The sequence below is a fragment of the Pogona vitticeps genome, chromosome 5 (assembly GCF_051106095.1).
Source record: "Pogona vitticeps strain Pit_001003342236 chromosome 5, PviZW2.1, whole genome shotgun sequence".
Taxonomy (NCBI): Eukaryota; Metazoa; Chordata; class Lepidosauria; order Squamata; family Agamidae; genus Pogona; species Pogona vitticeps.
Genome location: NC_135787.1, coordinates 69,869,115 through 69,893,357, shown reverse-complemented (window position 1 = coordinate 69,893,357; position 24,243 = coordinate 69,869,115). Strand labels below are relative to the sequence as shown.

Genomic DNA, 24,243 nt, shown 5'->3' with positions numbered 1-24,243 from the left:
GAATTTGTTCCATTTGTTCCCAAAACCCACTTTCTAAAGGGATTTTTCAAAGCTCTGTCCATGAGCATGGTGATAGGGAAAACCAACCTGAGAAAAGCAAGGTGAATAATTTGTGATAGATGCTTAGGCCATCATCCTAGTCATGTTTCCTATAGCATCAGATCCATTGAACACAGCGCAATTTGCTTTTCAGTAAATATGCTTAGGGTGTCTTGTTAATTACTGAACACTAATTTGATATGATACATTGGTGCAATCTTTTTCTTTTGTATACTCATGTTTTAAGTAATCTGTATGCTGCTCAAATCACTAGAGAGTGATGACAGAATAAAGTAACAGCACACAACAGCTACTTGCATTATAAACATGGGCTGTTGGGAACATAAATACTATATTTTGACCCTAATCCCTCTCTGCTTTTCTCCAATGCCTCCTGCAAATGATATATCAAAAGGGGATTTTTCTCCCACGCTGACATTAATGAAATTGTCATATAATCTTTACAGTGCTCCTGCTGTATAGTTCTGCTTTATATAGATATAATATTAATACATATAAAATACTGAATGCTTGAGAAATGCAGCATTCCACTTAGGGAATGATGTCCACCCATAACATTCTAGTATATGAGCTGCAGGTGGGATGGGTGGTTGTTCTGAGGGACAGGCACACAGAGGGGTTGCAAGGCCCTAAACTATTTAGGGCTTTAAGAGCAAGCAAGGTGATGATTTAGACCACAGAGATGCTTTGCAATGTCTTGCAGTTAACAGGGAAGCCAAGCTTTCATTGTTTCCAGATACTGTATAAGGCAGGTGTAGGGAAAAATCTATTTTACTCCACCTGGGGAAAATAACTTACCTCACTCTGAATTGTAGTGGAGACTGCTGGCCAAGAGTATAGTGGCACAATTAAAACTACTGCACCAGATGCACCCATTCCTGGAGAGATCTGATCTGGCCACGGTGACACATGACTTAGTTACATCCCAGCTTGATTACTGTAATTCACTTTTTGTGGCGCTGCCTCTGGAAAGATCCTGAAAACTTCAGTGGGTCCAAAATGCAGCAGCTAGATTGCTAACTAGAGCTGGCTGCAGGGATCACATAACTCCCCCGTTACAGCAGCTCCACTGGCTGCCAAGTTTGGGAACTAGAAGTCTAAGGAAAGCTCACCATGGTGACCCAAAATCCTGACTATTGGTATGTTTAGCTACAGTTTCTGGGAGGAGTAGTCTATGACCACTTGGTGGGGGGGGGTCTCGTTTGGGATCATAGCCTTAGATTTTAATGATAATCTCTTACAGAATACATTTTTTAGAGTTAATATAAAGTTTGTGCCCTAGGATCTTCAAGATAGAGGTACATAGTTGAATGTTGTCTTCTGGACATTTTAGGACGACAATTTATATAATCCCTCACTCTTTGCCATCCTGTGTAGGGTTGGTGGGTGTTATAGGCCCAGAAAAGATATATGGAGAGCCACATGTGCACATTGCTAGTCTACAACTTTGAGTCCTAGGGCATGCTTGCATTCTAAAGTGTTTTGTGTGTGTGTGAGAGAGAGAGAGAAATTATTCTTTGGGCTCTTTATCACTTTGGGCTCAATGACAAGGTCAGGTATAAAGTGACATAATAAACTTCTTTATTTCAGCTGCATTTAAAAATCAATCTTATTTCACTTAGACATTAAACGTTTTCAAGGGAGTAATGGTTATGGCCCTTGTGCTTTTAACAGCTGCAGCAGATACTCAGAAGATACTCAGCAAGTGAAGCTTTGTGGAACAATGATATTAAACCACAGAGCAGTTTTATTGCTAAATTTCAGCCAGCCATGCAGTAAGGAGCACTTCAAGGGTGAGAGGAATATCTGCCCCTATATTCCTATGATGTCTGCTTTTTGTGACCCAGATTACTTAGACTATGGCATATGTAGGACCAGAGGAAAAAGGTATGAGCAGTAGAAGCCATATAAACATCGTGTCCCATTGATGTTTCCCTCTTGTTGAGCAATAATAACCCTAATTAGTTTTCATATAGTACATTTTGACTGTCCAAATACTTGATAAAGCTTATCTCACAATAATCCTTAAAAGCAAGTCAGTATTTTGAGGGTCAGTATAGTTATAGCACTTTGAGAACTACTGAAGAGGAGCAGCTTCATATCCTTTGTTCTGCCATGCAATTTCCAGAGTAATCCTGGATCTTTTTCTCAGCATAACACTAAATTGCAGGACTGCTGAGAAGATAAAATGGTGAGAGATTGACAGGAAAACTGCCTTGAACATCTTGGAAGAAACGCACAATATAGCTCCTATTGTTGTTAGTACTAACATGGTATCATATGTTGTATGTGGGCAGAAGGGTTTCTGAAACACAAATAAGAGCAGCTAACCCTACTTGGTAATGTATTTGTGAAGGCTTTCATGGGCGGGATCTAATGGTTTTTGTGGGTTTTTCGGGCTCTTTGGCTGTGTTCTGAAGGTTGTTCTTCCTAACGTTTCGCCAGTCTCTGTGGCCGGCATCTTCAGAGGACAGCACTCTGTGCTCTGAAGATGCCGGCCACAGAGACTGGTGAAACGTTAGGAAGAACAACCTTCAGAACACAGCCAAAGAGCCCAAAAACCCCACAACAACACTACTTGGTAAGTTGCGGATTCCATAACACGAATTCTTGGAGGAGCCAGCTAATATATTCTTTGCTTAAACCCAATCCCCCTCATATTGTGCAGTATCCTAACATATCAATACAGTTTAGATGGAAGGCAGAAACTCATTCATACCTCCAGGTGAAAGCCTTTCTTTTAATTCCTACTTGTACATTTAGTCATATGGGGGATATAAGCTATTGGTGGGTTTATGGCAGTTGAGAATTTATGGCAGTTTGCTGTTGTGCCAAGCTTCCTATATAATAAACTGAGAGAAAAATTCCTGGTGCTTTCCTATGTGATTTATTTTGCCCTCAAAAGGTTTCTAACATTTGTAGATGTTCGTGTCTGGATTTTGGAAACAACATGCCAGAATTTGGTTTGCAATGTAGGGAGAAAAGTTGCATTGCTTCCCATGCTCCTCTTCTGTTGTTCTTTACTTGGTCTTGTAATCTGGGATCAGTAACTTGAGTGGCATTTTCATAGTTAGTATTATGGCCTGTTAGCTACGGAAGAACATTTGATTGATCTGTGCTTGTTATATAATAGAAGTAATATAACAGATGAAGCAACACAATTTCATTTAATCCTTGTGATTCGTCCTTGCAGATCTGAAGAAGCACAGGAACAGCCAACACTATTTTGGATTGGAATTAAACTTTGTTTGCCCCTTTTGGTGATCCAGCAGCATCCAATGATGAATCAAAAAGATCCATCAGAAGAACAGGTGGAAAGCTCTGTTTCCTTCTGTCTGGTCTGTGGCCAGCCCCATCTACCAGAAGAGAACCATGTATATAGCTACACTGAAGAAGTGGATGATGACCTGATCTGCCACATTTGTTTGCAGCCTTTGCTTCAACCTCTGGACACACCTTGTGGACACACCTATTGCACTGTCTGCCTTACAGATTTCCTAGTGGAAAAAGACTTCTGCCCTGTGGATCGTAAACCTTTGATCTTACAGACTTGCCGGAAATCCACCCTCCTAGTAAATAAACTCCTGGATAAGCTAATGGTTAGCTGCCCTTTCACAGAACACTGCTCAGAGGTCGTGCAACGCAGTAACCTTGAGCAACATTTTCAAAATGGGTAAGTACTTTCTTTGTGTATGTTCCCTCTCCAATCAATAACAATGCAGCTGGAAATTGCCTCAATGTCAATGAAAAATCCTTTACTTTTTCAACTATTGGCATTTTGAAAAGTAACATTTTCCTCTTGGTCCGGTATAAATACATTTCCTTTTATATGTTTTGCCTCCTGAATAAGAAGTGGGCCTCCAGCCTCAGACTATATATGGCTGTGTATTAGCGAGTAGTCTTACTATTATTTCCAGTAGTAAATGCAGTCAACATAGTAAACGCCAAAGAACAATAGTTGTCTACTGTATGCCTCTAACTTTCACTGGCCTTCAGAACTATTGCAACTCTGACAGCCAGAGGCCCCCAAGGGAATTTGCTTCAAGTATTCCATCTACCCTGGGCAATTAAGAGTTGTTATACAAATGGCAGTGACTTTTAACATGATGATGTAGTCGATGACATTTTCTTTGCAGTTTGATTCACTGACTGTATTACAGTTGAATTCGCAGTCAGTGATCACACAGGGGCTGTGGATTGATTCAAGAGTTCAATGTTCACACTTGATGTGTTGCAATTTGCATTTCAGACCACTTTCTTTCCATCCTCTAGTCCTTCTTCTGCCAATCCTTTTCAGTGTCAAGCCAGTTGGTTTGAAAGAGTTGTACAGTGTTCCGGCAAAGGCAGCAGTATTCCAAAGTTCTTCATGTGTACACAAATACCACATACCAAATAACATAGGAAGGTGTTTTATTTCATCTGAATTGTTTCTGTTAAGTTCATCGCTTTTTAAAATTGTTTTTTTCATCCAGAGGTGATCTGGCATTAAATTAGTGTATCAATACTAGTGATAAGATGATCCAGCACTAACTTCATATATGTTTAAAAAAATTAAAAAGAAAGAAAGGAAACAATCAGGGAGAAAGTATGTGGGGGGTGGAGGGGGTGTTCCCATGGTTCTGAACATCATGCTCCAAGTGCCTGCCTCACTGAAACACCATCCACAGACATGCACTCCCGTTTTTGTAAGAACAAATCGAATGATCATATGGGGGGAGGGAAGTCTATCCAAATAATTCTGGCTTGAAAATAGTAGAAGCTCTTAGCAGCAGAGGAAAAAAGCTGTGAACTAGCTGTTGTATTGTGTGATCAGGGGGAAAAATACCTCGAATTGATCCATACTATAACCATAGCAAATCCTGCATTATTTGATCCTGTCGTCACAGCCCAAGTTACTTTAGGGAGCAGACTAAACACAGTATGCCGTCTGGTCTAAAAATCCTTCTTTTCTTCCTTGAGGCACGTGGGTCACCTCTTCTCGAGCTCTTCATTCCCAGTGAACTCTCCATATCATCTATTCCTTCTTTACATTGTAACACTTGCATTTGCTGATGGTGTTTCTGGAATTCAGCTTTTGTCCTGAGATCATGAGGCTTTTAAGGCAGAAAGGTTTCTGCAAACAAGATTTTGTCTGTGCGTCACAGCTAATCTTTGTGAAAATATAATAGGGCTCAGCTACTGGGAACTTTATAGGGATGGGGGCTTGAGTTGCAGGATTCACTAGTGACTTGACTTGGTTGTTTTTTTTCAACAACACGGGCATGACTCACAACCCAGAACCTATCACCCCTCCCCTTTTTCGGGGGGGGGGGTTGTTTTCAATAGGGACTCAGACTTGGTACCAAAGGCTTGCTAACATCCCTGGAACTTCAGAAAAGCTTAGATGGGCCTTGCAGGCAATCTCCCATCCAGTCACTGGCTAGACAAATAACAAATGGACTTAAACCATTCACCAGAATGTTTTAGTCTCCCACACTACTTTCTTCCACAAATGTTCCCCATACCTGGCCTTTGCAACAGGAGCAAATAGATGGTTAGTCTAGATCTGTGGTTTCTTAGGCAGATCCTAGGAGTTCTTCAGGGAAACTAGGGTTCCAGAGAAACCAGCAGGAAAGTTCCATGGAAAAGAGTGTTCAAGGGAGGCCAACAAATAATTGCTGCAGAAGCTCTTTACAGCCCCAATTGGCTGGGCAGCTGGGGAGTCAAGAAGCTATTATCTATGAGATCCCTAGTGGTCCTGTGGTATGCAATTACCAATGTACCCCTAGAGCAGTCCAGGATTTGAGTTCAGATCTCTGGGATCAAAGATTCACACCCTGGATCCCAACAGTTTAACTAGAAAACAGTTGATTGCAGCATCAGGTAAACCAAGGAAACAAATAACAATCAGACTAGTCCAATACTAAGAAATGAATTTGTCCAAATGGCATATAAGCAGCAGCACAAAACAGCAAAGGCTGGGGAGGAGTTGTAATTAGAGATTAGGGGGCGATAACGAAGGTCCAGCCCCAACGGTCCACTCGCAATTCCGCCACTGCCACAACCTCCACGGAGCTTTCCAATGGCTCCGGAGATCGTGATTGGCTCGCCACTCCTGAGAGGAGGAGGTGGGACGACAAGCCTCTCTGCCAGGTCGAAGACTGGCTCACAGATCACGATCTCCGGAGCCATTGGAAGGCTCCACAAAGGTTGTGGCAGCGGTGGAATTGTGAACGGACTGTCCTGCCCCATGGGGCTGGACCCTCGTGATCGCCAGCTGTATGATGACTAGTTATAATCCTAGAAAAGGGGAGAAGTCCCACTAACAGTCTATTCTGGCAAGCCACAGTTCTGGATCTTTTCTCACAGGTACATCTTTGGTGTGACCTCAGATGCAAGCAAGCAAATACTCTCAGTGAAGGACAAAGGAGCTGTCTTGGCTCATCTTGGCCCTGCATGAACTCTCCCTTACCAGAAAACTTGGCCAGGATGAGTGCAGAATGAAATGGGGAAGGTTCATGTTTAGTACAACAGGAAAGCCCAAGTTTATCTCGCCAGTGATGTCAGCTCTTTCAAATTGATTAGCAAACTCTTCCTGTTTTGTCACCTTAAAAGTAATCCCTGCCATCAGTGAAATCCACCAGAATAAGCTATAGAGTGATAGTCCCTTTCCTGAGAAATAGAGATATGAAAAGAAAATCCATGACAGTATTATTTTCTCGTGCATGTATCAAAAAGTCCTACAAAACTCTGACTTTGATGATTTTGCTTGCTTGCTGATCACATATATCTGATTATATGTGATCAGCACAACAGCCTGCTTGTTTATTGGAAAGCTGCATAAATTCAAATCTTGGAAAGTGTGCACCTTTTTGTAGACATGAGTATTTTCAGTTTGCCTTGTGCTAACTTGTCCTCCCAAAGGGAGGTGCCCATCTACAGCAGTTTGCCAGCCTGACTCTTTCATTGCTTCCTACTCTCTCCATCTGGTCAAATCATATTGCATGGCATCACACCCACCGTCAAACCTGTGCCCATCATGTACACACATTGTGTTGTTTCTGACCTGAACTGTGTAGTTTCTCTCTCTTGCCACATCCAGGTCCTTTCCTACCCCCTTTTCTCTGATGCAGCTCAGCTCCAAACCCATCTGATTGTCTGCCCAGTGATGTCAATGTACCAGCTGCTTCTGAAGAACCACTCTGAAGAATGTAGGAGGAGACAGGTCTTTTTTTCCTGTGTGCATGATCAGCCTGGAATTTTTTTGCAGCTATAAGTCACTGCCTCGCCTCACACCAACCATGCTCTGCTCCCTTAAACCCTCACATCTAACCTCCATCTCTGAGAATCAGATCAAGTAATCCTCTTACAGGTCAATGATTTTTTCCCCAGCGTAGCTTCATTTAAGGGATTTGCATTGATTCATAATATGCTCTCTCGATTGCATTGAAATGGGAAGGCTTGTTTGAGAAACAGAGGTGAGGATAGTGGCACTGAGTAATATTTTTAAGAAGATTGAGGTTCTGTGTCCCACCACAGTGAGACGAGGGGACAAAGAGGAACCTTAGCAGCAGTTCTAAAATTTTGCACTTGAGGAAAAAAAAAACATGAAGGCTTTGCTGTTGTTGGTTCTACCTTGGCTAAGTCCTGCAAACTACATAGACAGTGTGGGGAATCTGCATTTCCTGTACTCAGAGCTGTGAGTACTCGCAGTTGTGCTGTTGTGATGGTGTCTATGTGTTGTGTCTTTTTGTGGTCTATTTTAAAAGAAATTGGGTGTTGGCGGTGGTGGTAACGATGATTATAAAAAACACCTTAACTGCTTCTCTTTGATGTGTGTGTGTGTGTTTATATACATGTATATCTAAAATAATGAGCTTGCTGACATCCATGTACCTAATCTGAGAAGCTTGAGAAACAAATGCCTCTTTAACACTCTCTCATCACCACCTGCCAAAAGTGCTGGAAACAGCTGAGACAAGCCCACTATATTCTTTCTCCATATCTCTTTGTAGAGTTGATATTTAGGATGGGGATATTTCCTCCAGAACAAATTCAAGCAGATGAACTGAATATGCCGTCGATTAATGGATGTCTAGTTTATACTCTCCTGCAGTTGCTAGGAATGTTTCCACAATGCATAATTTGTGCAGGAGCATGAAAATATACCCCATATCTGTCCACAGCTGGGATATTTCTTGTATTAAACACTGTTTTTTATTTGAAAAGAGTCACAGCATGTGGGGGGGGGAGGCAGGAGGGTGTTTTTGTATGTCTATATAAAAATCCATGCTGTTTTCCACTGCTTATGATGCATGTATTCATTTTTGGAGCATTGCTTGTAAATAATGCTAGTTGAGTTAGCCTGTAAATGTCATGGTGAATTGCCTTCAGAATGCTGATTACCCTTGCCAAGGTTCTGGAAAACAGTATAATTTGTAAAATATGTTCTGAAGTGAGATGGATTAGTGGAGCATGTGAGGTGTGATACATCAGGCACATTCGTGCTGTAATGTGGATGCAATTCATCTTTGAAATGCCCAGAATGATGATAATATGCTTTTAAAGAAGGCGTTTCGACAATTAAAAGTGTGTGTTTGCAAAGGTGGGTGGATGGGAGATTTGCCTGAGATGCTGTTTCCAGGATGAGCAGCATTTTGAAAAAAAAAAGAAAAAGGCAAGTGTTAATTATTAAAGGGCTTCTTCTCAATGAGAAACCCACTGGATTTCTCTATAGGTCATATAATCTTTTTTTTTTTTAATTTTGGGAAGAAGCCAGTGCAAAATTTGTAATTTAGCTACAATGAGATTCAATAAAGAGGATGATTCAGAAAACAACAGTTAATGGAGGCAGACTACTGAGCAACAAGATAAAACCAGACCAGATAAATTTTCATCATTAATACGATGGCATCTGGGACATCCAGTTTCCAGGAAAACAAACGGATGAGATTAATCAGTGCATATATGCAGAAAACTCCTCCTTGTTGCCCTTTCCTAGGAAATTCAGATTCATCCCTGTCACACACAGAGAGAGCTACTATGTACAGTAACTACTCAGCTTGAATTTATTTTACCCTCTAACCTACAAAACTCTTTACTACAGTTTGATTGCTATTCTTGTTGACACGCTGTTTACCCAATCAGTTTACAGTTGGATGTGATTCTCCTTTTATCAGCAATGCACAGTTCTATTTAGTGGCACACTCGGTGGGGGAGGGAGCCTCAGCAAACACACCACATGGAATTGTATGTGAATTGGGTCAGAGAAAGAAAATTGGATTCTGAAATCAGAATAGTAGTGGTTGTTTGTGTTGAGAAAGAAATAGTCCAATAAGGGGCATGTCCATTCTTCTTCATGTGGATTTTGTACTTTTGGAGCGCAACAGAAGCTGAGGATATACTGTACAAATCCAGAGCACTATGCCAGGGTCAATGTGATTATTCAGTTGGTGACTGAATGAGGAGCTCCATAACTTGCTGCCTCTCTTTGGCTTTGACTGGGACATGTACTCCATGATAAACAGACATTTGGGGCAGGCTGAAATGGCTGCTTTCTGAGATCTCATGTTAGTATATAGTACAGTATTTTCCCAGCTTACTACCTGAAAAATCTTGAAGCTGAGGACTAATCAGGAAATTTCAACATGCACATCATGTACTCTACTAATAATGGAAATTCTTCTATTTCTTTATCATATTATCATCTGGTCTAGTATCTGGCCTTGGTAACAATGGCAGGCTTTGAAGGTCTTTGTGGCTTTAATGAAATCCTATTTACAGCTTTACATGGCATATCTGGAAATTAGCCCTGAATGTACATATGTAGAAATGCTAGGATCTAGAACTTTCTCTGCCCTGTCTTTGTTTATCCTACCTGGCTGAGACAAGCAGTGCAGGGTCCTGTGAAATGTTACAGTGAGTTTAGGTTGCAGTCCATAGATATAACACAGTTAGGACCGTGTATTGCTTTTTTTTCACATGACTGATGGATTCCTTGTCCAATAGGACTAGCACTAGGAAATAACACTCGATTCCCATCCTATGACTCATTAGGACTCTGAGTTAGAGGACTGACCTTGACCAAAATTGTGCATCAGCAGGAAACAGGCCCAAGCAACAGGTTCAGAGCCGTGCAGTACCTAGGAGAGTTCCCCTGGTCTGAAAAGGAATTCATAGTGATCTGCTTGCCCAGTCCAAGGATCAAAGGGGCCCTTCTATTACCTCTACCACCCCACCCCAAGCAAGGGCTAGTAATTGCCAGAGAACTACCCCTCAAGCAAAGTTGTTAAAAATGATCAATTAATTGAATTGATACCCTGCCCTTCTAGGATGTAAGGAAGGAAGGAAAGAAAGAAAGAAAGGGCACACAAACCTGCTAAGAATAATGCAGTTTGGATTTGAACAGGCAGTGAAAGGATCTGAAGCTGTGCGCTGTGGTGCTGTTCTGACTTAACTGCTGCCTTCTCGAGTACGTATTCTGTCTGCGCCGAGCAGAGCAAACAGTCTGGGAGGGATGGGAGAGTCTCAGACTGCATGTCTGAAGAATCCAAATTGCCTCTTCCCAATTTTGGAATTTGGGAATTCTCTTTTTATCCTGTCTTTACTTATGTAGTCCTTTTTTGTTTTTCTAATTAGATTTTTAAATACATGTGCAAACAACCCTCCTCCTCCAGGAACAGAGGACATAAAGAAAGAGTCCATTTTTAATATATTAAAAAAACTTTAGATGTCTATGTTATAGAGACCACTCTGGACATTTTGTGGTCCTCCTGGTGTTGGTGAACTGTAATTCCAACCAGCCAACAATGGCCAATGCTAGAGCTACACTCCAGCAACACCTGGAAGGCCACAAATTCCATTTCTTTGGCTCGCTGTAATTATGAGAAGGATTACTCTTGGAAGGGGTGAATGGCCAGACAGGCCATCTACCAGTTGCTATAGATATCTCTCTAGAAGCCAAATCACAAATGATCATGGCTTTTTTAAAAAAAAAATTAAAATAAAAAACTAGTTGCATGGGAAGGATTTTTTTAAAAATATCTGCATCAGACCTTGAAAGTACCTCATTACAAACAGCTAGTTGCTATTAACTAGCTGTCTGTAATAACTATGCTAATTAAAACAACCAGTTACATTACAAGTTCTGATGGAGTCTGCCTCCATAAAGACTATGTAGAGGAAGCCTCCAACAGAACTTGCCCTTCCATGGCAAGTGAGTCACACAAATCCTTGTGACTCCCACAGTGCAGCAGGACACTTTTCTTCCAATGTGATGGAAAAGTGGTGTGGGAATGGCAAGCGGGGAGACATATGCTTTACCTCCTGCAAATCTGAGGGCTTTCAGTCCCATAATTAGGCCTGGGGGGGTGTTCTCACTGAATTAAGGGTGTGGAAGTCCTTAAAATACAAAGATCCTATCCCAGGGCAGGCTATCAATTCAATTAATTAATCATTTTTAAGAACTTTGCTTGAGGGGTAGTTCTCTGGCAATGACTAGCCCTTGCTGGGGGTGGGGTGTGTGGAAAAGAAAGTCTTGCATCATATTTGAATAAGTATTGTTGAATAATCTGCACCCCAATCCTGTGCATGTTTACTCAGAAACAGGACTCACTCTGGTCAAGTAAACTCTAGTCTTAAACAGTTGTGGAAAGCAGCCAATCCATTTGCACAAAAGGATGAATTGCTGGGCTTATCTTGGCTCTTGCCAGAATGTAGAGGGATCCAAGTAGATAAGAGGAGGCATTGCCTACTGCCTTGGTACATAGTAGGGCTGTTGACAGGTCCCCTGATTTAATTTGAAGCCCAATTTTGTGTTGGGGGGATTTTGGTTAATTCCTTTTAGTTAGCAGAGCATAGCGTACAAAAAACAGAAAGAGATGTACACAGGACAAACGTGACATAGAATAGCTGAAATCCTAGCTTTTACCCAACTGCTTTGTTTTCACAAGGCAACTAGCCCTTTGTATATAAAATACACTCTACAAGTAGCTTAAGTAAAAAAGAAAAATGTTTACTTATAGTTGATCTTCAGTTACAACCAGAAGAGTAAAGGGATTTTAAAAACGGGGGTGGATATCTCAACCATCTGAAAGAGGGAGAAATCCATGTGACCGCATGGTTTGGAGGTCAGAAAGCAGAAAGAAATTACATATCTGCTCTGGTCTATGACCAGAAAGGAAAAGGAAAAGCAGATAAAGCAACCAGAAACAAACAGATAGGGGTGTGGGCTTGCCTCGAGCCCAGGAAAAAGAACTTGCTGATTAGTTAGTGGCAGAAGACAGTCACCTTAGTTTGTGAAAACTCCTTCTACCCATCGAAACCCAACATTAGTCTGCATGCAAGACTTAAGTTTTCTCCAGCATACTTTCTCAAGCTTGCATGTAACACCCCTCAAGTCCCATCTTGCATCACAGGTTCTTGAATCAATCTCTTGGTAGAGGCTTGGTCATGATATATGTTGTTATCTCTGTAGTGGGACAGTAAATCATCTGGACAGCCCCTTTTTCAGTCATACCAGGTGGTATCACACTCCAATATGCTTGGTGTGTGCATTCATGTTCTCACTCTGGCAGCTTGATGCGCCTCTGTTGTCTTCTAGCATCTGGATTAGTACCTGTCTATATTCTAAAGTCTTTTAGCAGCTTCTCTAACCAAAGTAGTTCTCTGCATGCTTCCGCTGCAGTAATGAACTCCAATTAAGTGGAAGACAAAGCAACAACATCTTGTTTATGACTGGCCCACGAAATAGGCCCATCACCATACAAAAACAGGACCCCACTGGACTTTGTGTTACCTTCTACCCAGTCTGCATCTGCGTACCTTACTAGCTTTGGATTTTTGCTGGCTGGCAGCCTTAGCTTAAAATCCATAGTTTCTCTCAAATATCTAGCTACCCTTTTGACAACTATCTAGTCACCCTGTGTTGGTGAACTAACTTCTCTGCACAGTTTTCCTACAGCAGAAGCTACGTCTGGTCTAGCAGTGGTTAAGTACAAAAGCTTTTCTATAGCTGTTCTGTTTGGTTGCTATTGTTTGGTTGAAATTCACTCTACTCTCTACCTTTCAGAAAGTGTTGGCATGGGTGTTGCAACAGTGTGAGCATCCTGGAGGTCTAATGTGTCCACAGGCTCAATTATCATTTGCTCCTGGTTCAGGAAATATGAGCCACCTAATTTTGAGCCTGATTTTCACTACAAAAAACTGTCAATTTAAATTGAGATTAGCATGTTTTACATCAATTTAAATTCAGGGCTTTACTTTCTTTCCATTTGAATGTCCAAATAGTATGTTGCATCCCCTAACTATTTTATTTCCAACTCTCTGTTGAGATACAATCTCTTTGTACTCTTGTACCCTTTCAGTAGCTACGATTAAGTCATCCATATACAAGAATAAAAGTAATATGTATTCATTTTTGTTTCTGGTATACAAGCATTCATCTACATCACCTTGCTTTAAATCTTCCTGCAGCAGCATCTTCTTCAGTTTCTCATTCTAGGACTGAGTAGCCGGCTTCAGTTCATAGAGCCTTTTCTTTACTTTGCAGACAAAATCAGGATGTTTCTGGTTAATAAAGCCAGGTGGCTGTTCCATGTATAGTTCTTATGCAATCTCTCCATATAGGGATGCAGTCTTGATACCTAGAAGCTTGACTTGCATTTGTTGGGAGGCTTTCACAGCTCAGAACATTAGTGCTGACCTTAACAACAGGAGCAAAAGTTTCATTGAAATCTTTTCCATACTTCTGCAAGAACCCTTTGGTGACCAGCCCTGACTTGTAGTTCTCCACTTCTCCTTCTGCACTCTTTTCCACCCTGAAGACCTACTTGAATGCAATGACAAAAGTGAAACCAAGCAAGGGAAAATCCTAGAAGCTGATTTCTTTTTTTCATCAGTTAACCACTTCTCACCCAAAGACAAAACAGTTATCAGGGCTGTTTTTTGACAAGTGAGAATGACAGTGAGCCCAAGAGAGTATTCTGTAGACCATCTTGACTCCTGCCATAGTAGGCCATTGGTCTAGATGGGCGGGGTATAAATCTAATAAAATAAATAAATAAATAGGTGTTGTCAACATTCAGGTTTCCATTTGCCATGTAAAGCTTGCCACCCTTTTTTCTACTGGCAATGCAGGCATGATATTGTGCAGCAATGTTGGGGCATTTCCTGGTGTTTTGAATTGTGGATACAGAAGCACAATATTCATAAAACAGAGGGTTGGTGTTCTGAGGGTTTGTTTTAGAAGAACTGCATTTCTTTGCTTTTTAAAATGGAAGTATACATATACTACACACAGATTCCAATGGAAACTTTTCTCATGTAGAATTATCCTAGTGCTAAAAGATCCCGAAAGATGAGAACTGTGATCTGTGCTACGGTTTCTGGGAGAAGCAAGAACAGCTGAGATGTAGCTGTAATTCCTCTGTGCAAAAATATTTTGAATGGCTGTTTTAGACTTCATGAAATGGTGAAGCAAAGGTGTGAGTAGGCACAATATGTATGGCGGAGAAACATACACCCTTTAACCTCTCAGGTAAACTGATGTTGCCGTGCCTGCTCCATAGAATCAAATGCAGACTAAAAAGCTATCTTCCAGTTTCCAACCCATTTCCTGGTATAGTTAACCTGAGAAAGAAAAGCTATATCAGACTAAAAGCTCTATGAAACGACTGTATGCATATTTTCCAAAAAATGTCCCCATACTTCTTGAAATAATAATAATAATAACAATAACAACAACAGCAGCAGCAGCAGCAGCAACAACAACAACAACCAAGGGCGAACTGGGAGTTAGAAAAGACTGTCACTGGAAACCAAGGTCAGAGTCATGCGAAGGAAAGACAGGGACAAAAATCAACTCATTTGAAATGTGGTGTTGGAAGAGAGCTATCCAGATATCACAGACAACCAGAAAGAGAGAAAAGTGTGTTCTCAGTCAAGTCAAGCCTGAATTCTCACTAGAGCTTTTGCCAAGGTTATTCTACCCTGAAAATATAATGAAAACACAGGACTGACCAGAAAATACCATTTTACTGGGGAAAAGAGAGGGGGTTGTCAGAACCTGATAACAGACTCTCCCAGGAGTCCTACAAAGATTTATAGACCTCTCAGGCAAAGAACAGAATCTATGATTAATCATAGCTGACATTAGCCCAAAAAAGGGTTAATCACAACAAAATATTTTATTAGTCATATAGTATTTGTTTGATTGTGTCATGAGTGCAGCCGAAGACCTGGAACCAGAAGGGTTAACTGAGGCTGAAGAGAATACTGAGAGATCAGAAACACCTGAACTGCCTCCAGATTCTCCTTCCCCAGCAGACAAGCTCTTCTGGTCAGGCTTCGGGAAAGACTTAGGACAAAAAGATCAGAGGATCGCTCAAAGGCTGTCCACAGAAATATCCATTCAACTAGCCCTGAGTATTAACAGGATGGAAAGGTTTCCAGCAGCTTAAGGAGCTGTTTTACTATAAAACAGCTCCTAGCCAACCAGAATTTCTGTGGAAGCAACGAGTCAAAGCCCCTGGCTTGTATCCACGCTTCTTGAACTGTGTTCCTGACTCTGGACTCTGACCCTGGACTACGCTGTGTATTGGACTCTGGACTCTGACCTTGGAGTGCATTCTGTGAGTTGGTTTATGGACATTGGCTTTGCATTCGTGGTATTCCTGACCCTGGACTGGTTTATCGGACTTTGGCTGTTGTAACCCCTGGGAATGTGACAGATTGCTTGTTTCGTCCCTATATCACTTTTCTCCTAAGTTCTCTTCTTTTTCTTTTTGGTTTTGGGGTAGTAATATTAGTATGGATCTTGTTTTCATTGTATCACTTTTTCAGTTGTTTTGTTCTTGTTTGTTTTTCTTTACAAATAATAAAGACTCACATCCCTGGTATAAAAACACAATAATACAAGGTTAACAAAACATTTATTATTTATTTATATGCCGCCCACACTGCCCAAAGGTGGTAATGTAAAATGGTTATCTAAACATTTACAAGTTTTAAAAACTCACTTAAAAGAAGCATGCACAACATCCAAAAGAGGCTCAATCTTGCCCAATTTAATTACTAAAAACCTGTCTGAAAAGGCAGATCTTGTCCAAAAAGACAAGAGGGAGGGGCCAACATAACTTCCTGAGGGAGGGAGTTCCACAACCTGGAAGCAGCTACAGAGAAGGCCCTCTTTTGGGTCCCTGTCAAATGTCCCTGTTGGGGTAATGGGACTGAGTGACAGGCCTCCCCTGAAGATCTTAGGAGCTGAGAAGGCTCACATGGGGAGATAAGAGCCCTTCAGATCTATTCTTGTATTCCAGTCCTATTCTTTGATTGGGGAGCTCAGTGAGTTATATTTTATTGGCACATCATGTATGTTGGGAAATAGTGACTTGCCCAAGGTCATCAGTTGAACAGGTCTCCTAGTACAAATCAAATATTCAATCCAATGCACCCCATTGTGGATTTGAATGTTAGATAAATGCACTTCAAGGCTATAGTGCAATCGCACACCCTTAATTGTCATAAAGACCATTGTCTTTGGCATCTGACACATTTTCCTGTAATATCATTTGAGTTATCTGAGGTTTTATCTGGGATTATCTTTTCCTTTCCTCAGCAACTCACTTACGACATGCTCTGGTGAGCCTCTGCTGCTGTCTTTAACAAGGATGAATGGTGTAACTAATGCATTTGAAAGGAAAGTAAGAACATATTTTACCCTCCAGTGCATATGAAAAGCTCACATATATATTTCCTGGGCAGAATTTGGCTCCGCATGATGTCATGTTGCGTGTATTATTTTCTCTTGGCTTCTTTATGACAAGTTTTCAAGAATGTTAACATCAGACAAAGTCATTGCGGGCAGGACTCTGTAACAAATCATTAGAAGTGAGCTGGCTGCTGAAGTGAAGCCTGAGCCTATCCAAAGGTAATGCCATTGCATAAAGGCTTGCAGCCTGGTCCCAATTCATGAGGAAGTGATGCCTTAACTGTGGGTGAGTTCTGTGTAAATTGTAGGAAGAAAGCTATGCTGCATATTTTCTGTTATGTAACATGCCAACATGGAGCATCTCGTTTCACCTCTTGATGTAGTATGGAGCATAGGCTTTTTTTTATTTGGAATAAGGAGATCTAGATTCAGAATCCCAGTCAATGATCAAACACACCTTCTTGAGCTAATGTTCCTCTTCGGCTGTCTGAATGGTGGTTACTGACTGTTTGTCCAGCCAGGGATGCCTGAAGATGGGTGGCATTAGACAATGCTTGTTTGTAGAATGCAGTGCAAAGGAGGATGGCTGGGGGACATGTCTCTCTGATGGCCAATTCATAGGGATGGGCCTGTCATGTCTGCTCAAAAGACCCAAAACATGAAAGAGACTCAGTTTTGTGTATTTTGTGTTCTTTCAGCAACCTCAAAGGGGCAGATGGGGGTACAGCAATGCCAGTCTCTTGGCTATTCCTCATTGCAGAGTTTGGAACATTGTAGTATCGAAGGAACTCATTACATTACTCATTACTTTTCTGCAACCAGATTGTTGTTGTTTTTGTTGCTTCCAACACCTCAGGTAATTTGTTGCATTGTGGGTTATTAATGCTTTTCATTGTCCTTACCCAAACTCCAGAAAAATACATAGAAAAATATTTATTTCCCTCTAGTGGCCCATTCTGATACTGCATCTTGGAAATATTTATGAAAAAGCAAAGGATAAAACCAAAAACTACTTCCCTTGCCATTTAAAGTTGACAAGAGAATGACATAAAACCTGAACAACTAATTCCTTTGCCACATTCATCTGACAGTTCAGTCGGTTTATATTTGTAGAAACTGGAAAGAGGAATCTTCATTTCCTCCTCAGACAGCAAAGTATCTTGGGTAAGTCCTATCTAGCAGACAGCTTGGCTGTAAAAAGGTAAAGGTAAAGGTTCCCCTTGACAATTTTTGTCCAGTCGTGTCCGACTCTAGGGGGCGGCGCTCATCCCGCTCTTCAAGCCATAGAGCCAGCGTTTTGTTCGAAGACAATCTTTCCGTGGTCACATGGCCAGTGTGATTTAGACACGGAATGCTGTTTACCTTCCCACTGAGGTGGTCCCTATTTATCTACTCGCATTTGCATGCTTTCGAACCGCTAGGTTGGCGGGAGCTGGGACAAGCGACGGGTGCTCATTCCGTTGCGTGGATTCGATCTTACGACTGCCGGATCTTCTGACCCTGCAGCACAGGCTTCTGCGGTTTAGCCCACAGCGCCACCACATTTTTGTCTATTAGACAGGTTCCCACGAAGAACAACAGCAGAAACACACAGAGGGAAATCCACCATATCACTGTCAAAAAAATTTCCTTCCAGTGGCAAAGGATTAGAAGCATGGGAGGCATATTGATAGAAAAGGCCTTTCTAGAAAGCAACTGAAGTACTGTACTTCAGTGCATCCGCAGAGAAAGCTCGCCCAGTCCACTTGTATGACAATTAACCTAGTTTGGCCTAGCGTTGACAGCGTAACAGAGATTATTATGGATCTTGCAATGTTTCTTAGATGGCTCTGACAAAAAGCTGAGAATAACAACAATGCTTTGCTTCACATTCTCGCTGCACCACTCCCCTATTTGTTTATAATAGACAAAAATAGGACTCGGTTCTTACTTAGCCCATGCAATAGCCTCTAGACCTGTCTTTAAGATCCTGATGTACACCCTGTGGAGTGTGTGTGTGTGTGTGTGTGTGTGTGTACTGTATTTGTTATTAAAGAGCCCTGACCTTTATGCGAATGTGCCTTGAAGCTTCTCGGAGTAGAGCAGCTGGTGAGTGTTTAGTGACCTTCTCCATCAGCCATTCTATCTTTTGAGGCTTCAATCTGATTTTCTGCATCTTGGCATGCAGCTGAGTATCCAAAGTGTCCCCTGTGGCATGAGTTCGTATACACACACACACACACACACGTGTGTGTGCTCTCTTTCTCATTCTTGGTCTCTGACACATTGAGAGTGTGGAACCATAGCAGTGCCGATGCCAACAGCATGCAAGTGGAAGTCAAATGAGTGAGACCCAGTGAGCTTTGTATCATTATTCTTAACAAGTATTAGACGAAAAAATATACTTTTCTACCTCCTTCTTCCCAGTGGAACTCATCACTGCCATTAACATGAGGACTGAGACCTAACTTACATATAATAAGCATCATAGATGTTTTTTTTTTCTTGTGGTGCTGAACATCTGTGCAATATTCAGTGCAGAGGGCTGGTTCTGTATGTGTTGTTCAAGCTCTGTAATATCCTCCTGGATTTTCCTTTGTTTGCTATAGAGGATGCTGATCAGGTGGTTCAGGAGTTTCTTAGTAATCTTTCATCATGGTCTGTGGGGTATGTGGAATATAAAAGTTTTTTTATTTTACATCCCTTGGGGATGCAGTCTTTTTGTTTGCGTTTTGTTACAAATATGATGTTGATTTGTATCTGTGCAAGTTTCTTCAAGATGTTGATGGATAATGCCATCAGCAGGGACACTTCTGGCCTGTGACTCATCCCACATCTTTACCAGAATCCACACCTCACACCACTTTGTTATCCAGCTCCAACTGGTCATTTAAGTTTGTGAAGGTGAAATGGTATAAATTGTGGCAGCAAATGGTAACTAATTAATGAACTGCTGGTTTTTTTTTCTGTATACAGTCCCATTCATTAGCTACAATTTGCTGTTACAGCTTAACACTATTTCAGCTGCACAAAGTATAAATTGTGGATTGGATTCTGGCCATTGTCTGCCACTTGAAGGAGGTTGGGAAAAGCAAAGGAATACCTTTTCTGCTACACGGTACCGGAAAAATGCAGTACATCAAGAGTTTGCATTTCATTTGTCTCATGTTATACCACAAGCTAATTAGTCAGATGCAAGAAGTAGATTAGAGGGCCGTAGCTGTATGTATCTACAGATCTAAGTTACAGGAAAAGATAAACCAGTAATTATTCGTAATAAAAATAAATATAAAGGCGTTCTGGAGATCTAAACTAAAATACAGTATATTTACTTTTTGCATGCTCTTAGCACATTGAACAATTAATTTATTTTAATATATTTTTATATGTGAAAAAGAAAGAAGCAAAATGAGATTAACTAACATTACCATTTTGTAGAATATTAAATCACTGCATATAACTCTACTGGATCTGACCATGGAAAACGGCACCATGGCTAACACCTTGTCTCTGGTTCAGTCTCGCACATTGCAAACAATGCTGGGAGAGAGACCTTTGTGCCATTCGGTGTCTACAATGGGTGGATCAGTGATCTGATTCAATAGAAAGTCAGTTCGTACACTGCAGCCTAGCTGATTCCATGCTCATATTTTGAACTCAGAGAGACCAAACATTTGTAGGCGTGCTTAACTATAATGGCTTTGGTAGCTTCCTCTCTCTGCATATGTGTCTTGTGTGTGCATATGTGTGCCAAATTCCAGCATTTGACTCAATGTAGCAGTAGCTTTATCATTTAGTAGTTAGAGTTTGGGTACTTGTCTTAGAAGACAGAGCTGCAAAACTATTCCCACCCCCCTGATAATTTATATAATGAGGTTGCTTTGGACTTATCTGTATGATAATGTTTGTGAGTCTCTGGCTCATCAGGAAGACCTATAACAAATCTGACCCTCTCTTGAATCAGTGAGATGTAACCATATATCCACGAGGCTGCTGTATTTCCAGGAAATGATCAAAGGAATTAATTCTGCCATGCTCAGACATATTTAATTTGATTATTATCATGGTCCACAAACAAGATGCCATTTAAACCTCAGCTCTGGCATCAGCCAACCAAACTAGGTGACTCCTAGATGTGTCAGATATGTTTTGTCAGGGAATTGACAAACTATAGCCTTCAAGAGCAACAATGCAAGAATATAACAATCTTGGAATATTGCTAGATGGAGGAACAAGATTAAGGAATGTTTACAGCTGTTTGATCTTATTTTCCTGCATTTATATTATTGCTGAAAAAGATAAAACATTTGCAAGGTGTAGATATTCAGCCTTGAATGTTGAACCTTTTCTTATGTAGGTTCCAAGTAACTCATGTTAATGTTAAGGATTCTCAGGTCTACTGCCTTCTTGTTTATTGCTTCTGGGGGCTATTATTTGTTAATTTCAGAGCCATAACTAGCAATTTGGACACCAAGGGCAATCAGCAGTTTTTCCAACCCACCTTCGCATAAGCTTAAGCAACCACCAAGAAAAAAGGAGAATGTGCCAACCCCCCCATGAAAGAGAAAGTGTATTTTTTGTTTTAAAGGAAAGTGAATAGGTGTTGCAGTTTATTTTATTAACATTCCCCAGTAGATCTGCTTCTAGATTTTGATGCAATGAACTAAGCCTCACTCTCTCTGCTCCAATTATAGCTCTGGTCAGTTTCCTGACCTAACAGATATATTTGACACATCTAAGGTTCCAGTTGTGTATTGGCTGCAGACAACGATGACAAACTACTGATTTTAAATGCTTTTGAGAAGTGGTCCCCAACCTTGGGCCTCCAGATGTTCTTGGACTACAACTCCCAGAAGCCTTCACCATCACCTCTGCTGGCCAGGATTTCTGGGAGTTGAAGTTCAAGAATATCTGGAGGCCCACGGTTGAGGACCACTGCTTTTGTGGATGGCAGAATTGATTCCACTAATTATTTCATGGAAAGATGGCAGCTTTGTGAGGATATGGCTATTCCTGACTGATTCAAAGAAGTGTCAGAGTCATTAGAGTTTTCATCAGCCTAACTCCTCATAAAATCATCATGTATCTTTTAGGGAAAGTTAGAGCTATAATAGAAGATTTCAGCAGGAGGAAAAGATTTGATGTACAATATATTTTCGTGTATATTTTTCATGTACTTGCAGATATTTTGGGATCCTCCCTTTGCACTGGACTTAAGAGACTCTGTGCAATGGTCAAGGAATGTGATTTTGTTTTATCGCCTTCCGGGCTCCAATCCGATTCTCCTGTTAGCCCTGATATAGCTACACAAGGAAAACATTAAGCTGGTCTTGTTGAACTGAGCTTGGAACACACTGAATAGTCTGTTTTTTTAACAACTTATTGAAAACATAGGAGGAGACAAGTTTGCTGACATGTTATTAGTGTGGCTGAGGTTAAACGGGAAATTCTAGAAGTGAGAATGTTTCTATGCAGTAAATGGCAAATTCATTATATGGGTTTTTTTTATCAAAACAATAAGTACAGTAACTATAGCCTACTGCACCTTCAGCCTCAGGCATATTGATCTTTTTAATCCTCATCTTTCCTCTCAACTGAGAGTAGAGAAGAGCAAAACCTGTTTGTTGTGTTTAATATATATTTCTCACTATGCGTTTCTTGGTTTAATATGTGGCAACTACTTCCGGGTTTAAGTCACTGGAAAATACAGTGGGAAATATAGTTGTTTGTGGGCATTCCTAGCACAGGCTCTGACTAGCCACGGATGAAAACAAAATAGTTAACCAGGTGGACCTTTGTTTGTCCTGGCAGGGCTTTTACTCATTCATGAAAACAGGCACAGTATTTGATATTCACAGTTCAGTTCTAAACAGCTGTGCCTTGTAAGCACATGGTTCAGTTTTTGCTTCTACAATAGCCACTTACAAATGGCAAATAATGATTTGTTTTAGGTTACCATACATTTCTGCATATTTATATTTTTAAATGTTTTTTTTTGTTTGAATAAACTGTAAAAGAGTGGATCATTTTCTTTTTCTTTCAAGTGAAAAGGGATTGCTTCAGTGTGTGATTAATGAGAGCTGGTTGTTTTTTAGGGGTCGGCAAATGTCTGTGATTTTACTTGCACAAACTGTGTGTTAAGTGTTTCACTCAAAAATGTAAAGATATTGCAAACCATGCTAGACTGATTTGAACCATTATTATATATTCAATGGATTTAACTGTGCAAGGGTCTCTGCTTCCAGTTACCGAATTTCTGATGAAGCTGATTGTGACACTTTTAAAACTACTGCTTGTGGGTGTTTGCAGGGTCCACAGAGGTAGCAGAGGTTGCTTGCCCTCATCCTAAATTTATTATTTCAACTACAGTATATAGATAGACACACTGTGTTGTAATGGTATGTGCTATGCATAAAATTTATGAAAATGAGGATCTCCTTCCTCGAAAAGTTCCTATGGACACTCTTGATGCTATCTGTTAAGGATATTTCCCCTCAACATAGAATCTTTGTATATGTCATGTAGTATTTTTTTAATAAGTAGAAAATTATACCTAGATGGCATCACTAATAAGAAATATATGAACTGTTTTAATTGATGTTGGAAGCTGCCCGGAGACTCTTGCAGAGCGTGGCCGACATACAAGTTGAATAAGTAAATAAATGGATGGATGGATGGATGGATGGATATAAATAAATGAATAAATAAATAAATAGATAGATAGATAGATAGATAGATAGATAGATAGATAGATAGATAGATAGATAGATAGATAGATAGATAGATAGATAGATAGATAGATAGATAGATAGATAGATAGATAGATAAATGCACACATTTATTGTATTTTTGAAAGTATGGCAAGAGTATGTTTTTCTTGCTTATGAGTAAACAAGTTTGGTAGCCAACATGTTATATGCACATCACATGCAAATTAGAAAAGGGGGAAACAAATTTAAGTTATTTCTTTTTCATCATTTGTGAATTTAGCACAGCAAAATAGCCACTGGTAAAGGGATCCAACCATAGACAGTGTGCGCCCAATAGCTCTGTCCCTGTTGGGGACTGTGAGCCTTTAACCTCCTTGTGGTTGCCTGTGGACGGGGAGGAAGAGGCAGACAACACCCTAGAGGGATGTGCAGGTGAGCGTGGAGATTGACAGCTTTAAGGAGAGACTGAGTCAGAGGAAGGAGGACTGATGCACTGGAAGCTGAGGAGGTGACCGTGACAGAAGGGCATTGCACGGAGGGTTAGGAGATGATCTGCTGCTGTGACCCAGGCTCCAGTTATTGGGAGAAATTTTCCAGAGAAGATGGCCCTGGTGCACCATGTCAAGGTTAGGCGATGGGAGGTGAAACACCGGAAGGACCACCGCCGGGCACGCCGCTGCCAAAAACATCCACAGAGCCAAGTTTTCCCAAGGCCAGGCTCCATCCAGAGGGATCTGCTAGGTCAGCCAGCTGCCCTACATGCCACTCTACTGCCACAGTCACTGTGCCAGCAGGGTGAGACCTCCT

The 24,243-nt window shown here is 40.9% G+C and overlaps 1 protein-coding gene across 5 annotated transcripts in view; it reads left to right on the top strand.

The window, feature by feature from the left end:
* The window catches only part of LNX1 (ligand of numb-protein X 1), a 149,187-nt gene that overhangs the window by 32,855 nt on the left and 92,089 nt on the right, over positions 1-24,243 (top strand). For 4 of the 5 annotated variants that reach the window (XM_073001255.2, XM_078394675.1, XM_078394674.1 and 1 more), the window contains exon 2: positions 3,254-3,733. In XM_073001255.2, the coding sequence (XP_072857356.2) occupies positions 3,339-3,733 (395 nt within the window). In that variant the 5' untranslated portion in view covers positions 3,254-3,338. Of the gene's footprint in view, positions 1-3,253; positions 3,734-6,538; positions 7,739-24,243 lie in introns of those variants that run through there. The other variant, XM_020792510.3, reaches the window with a different exon arrangement.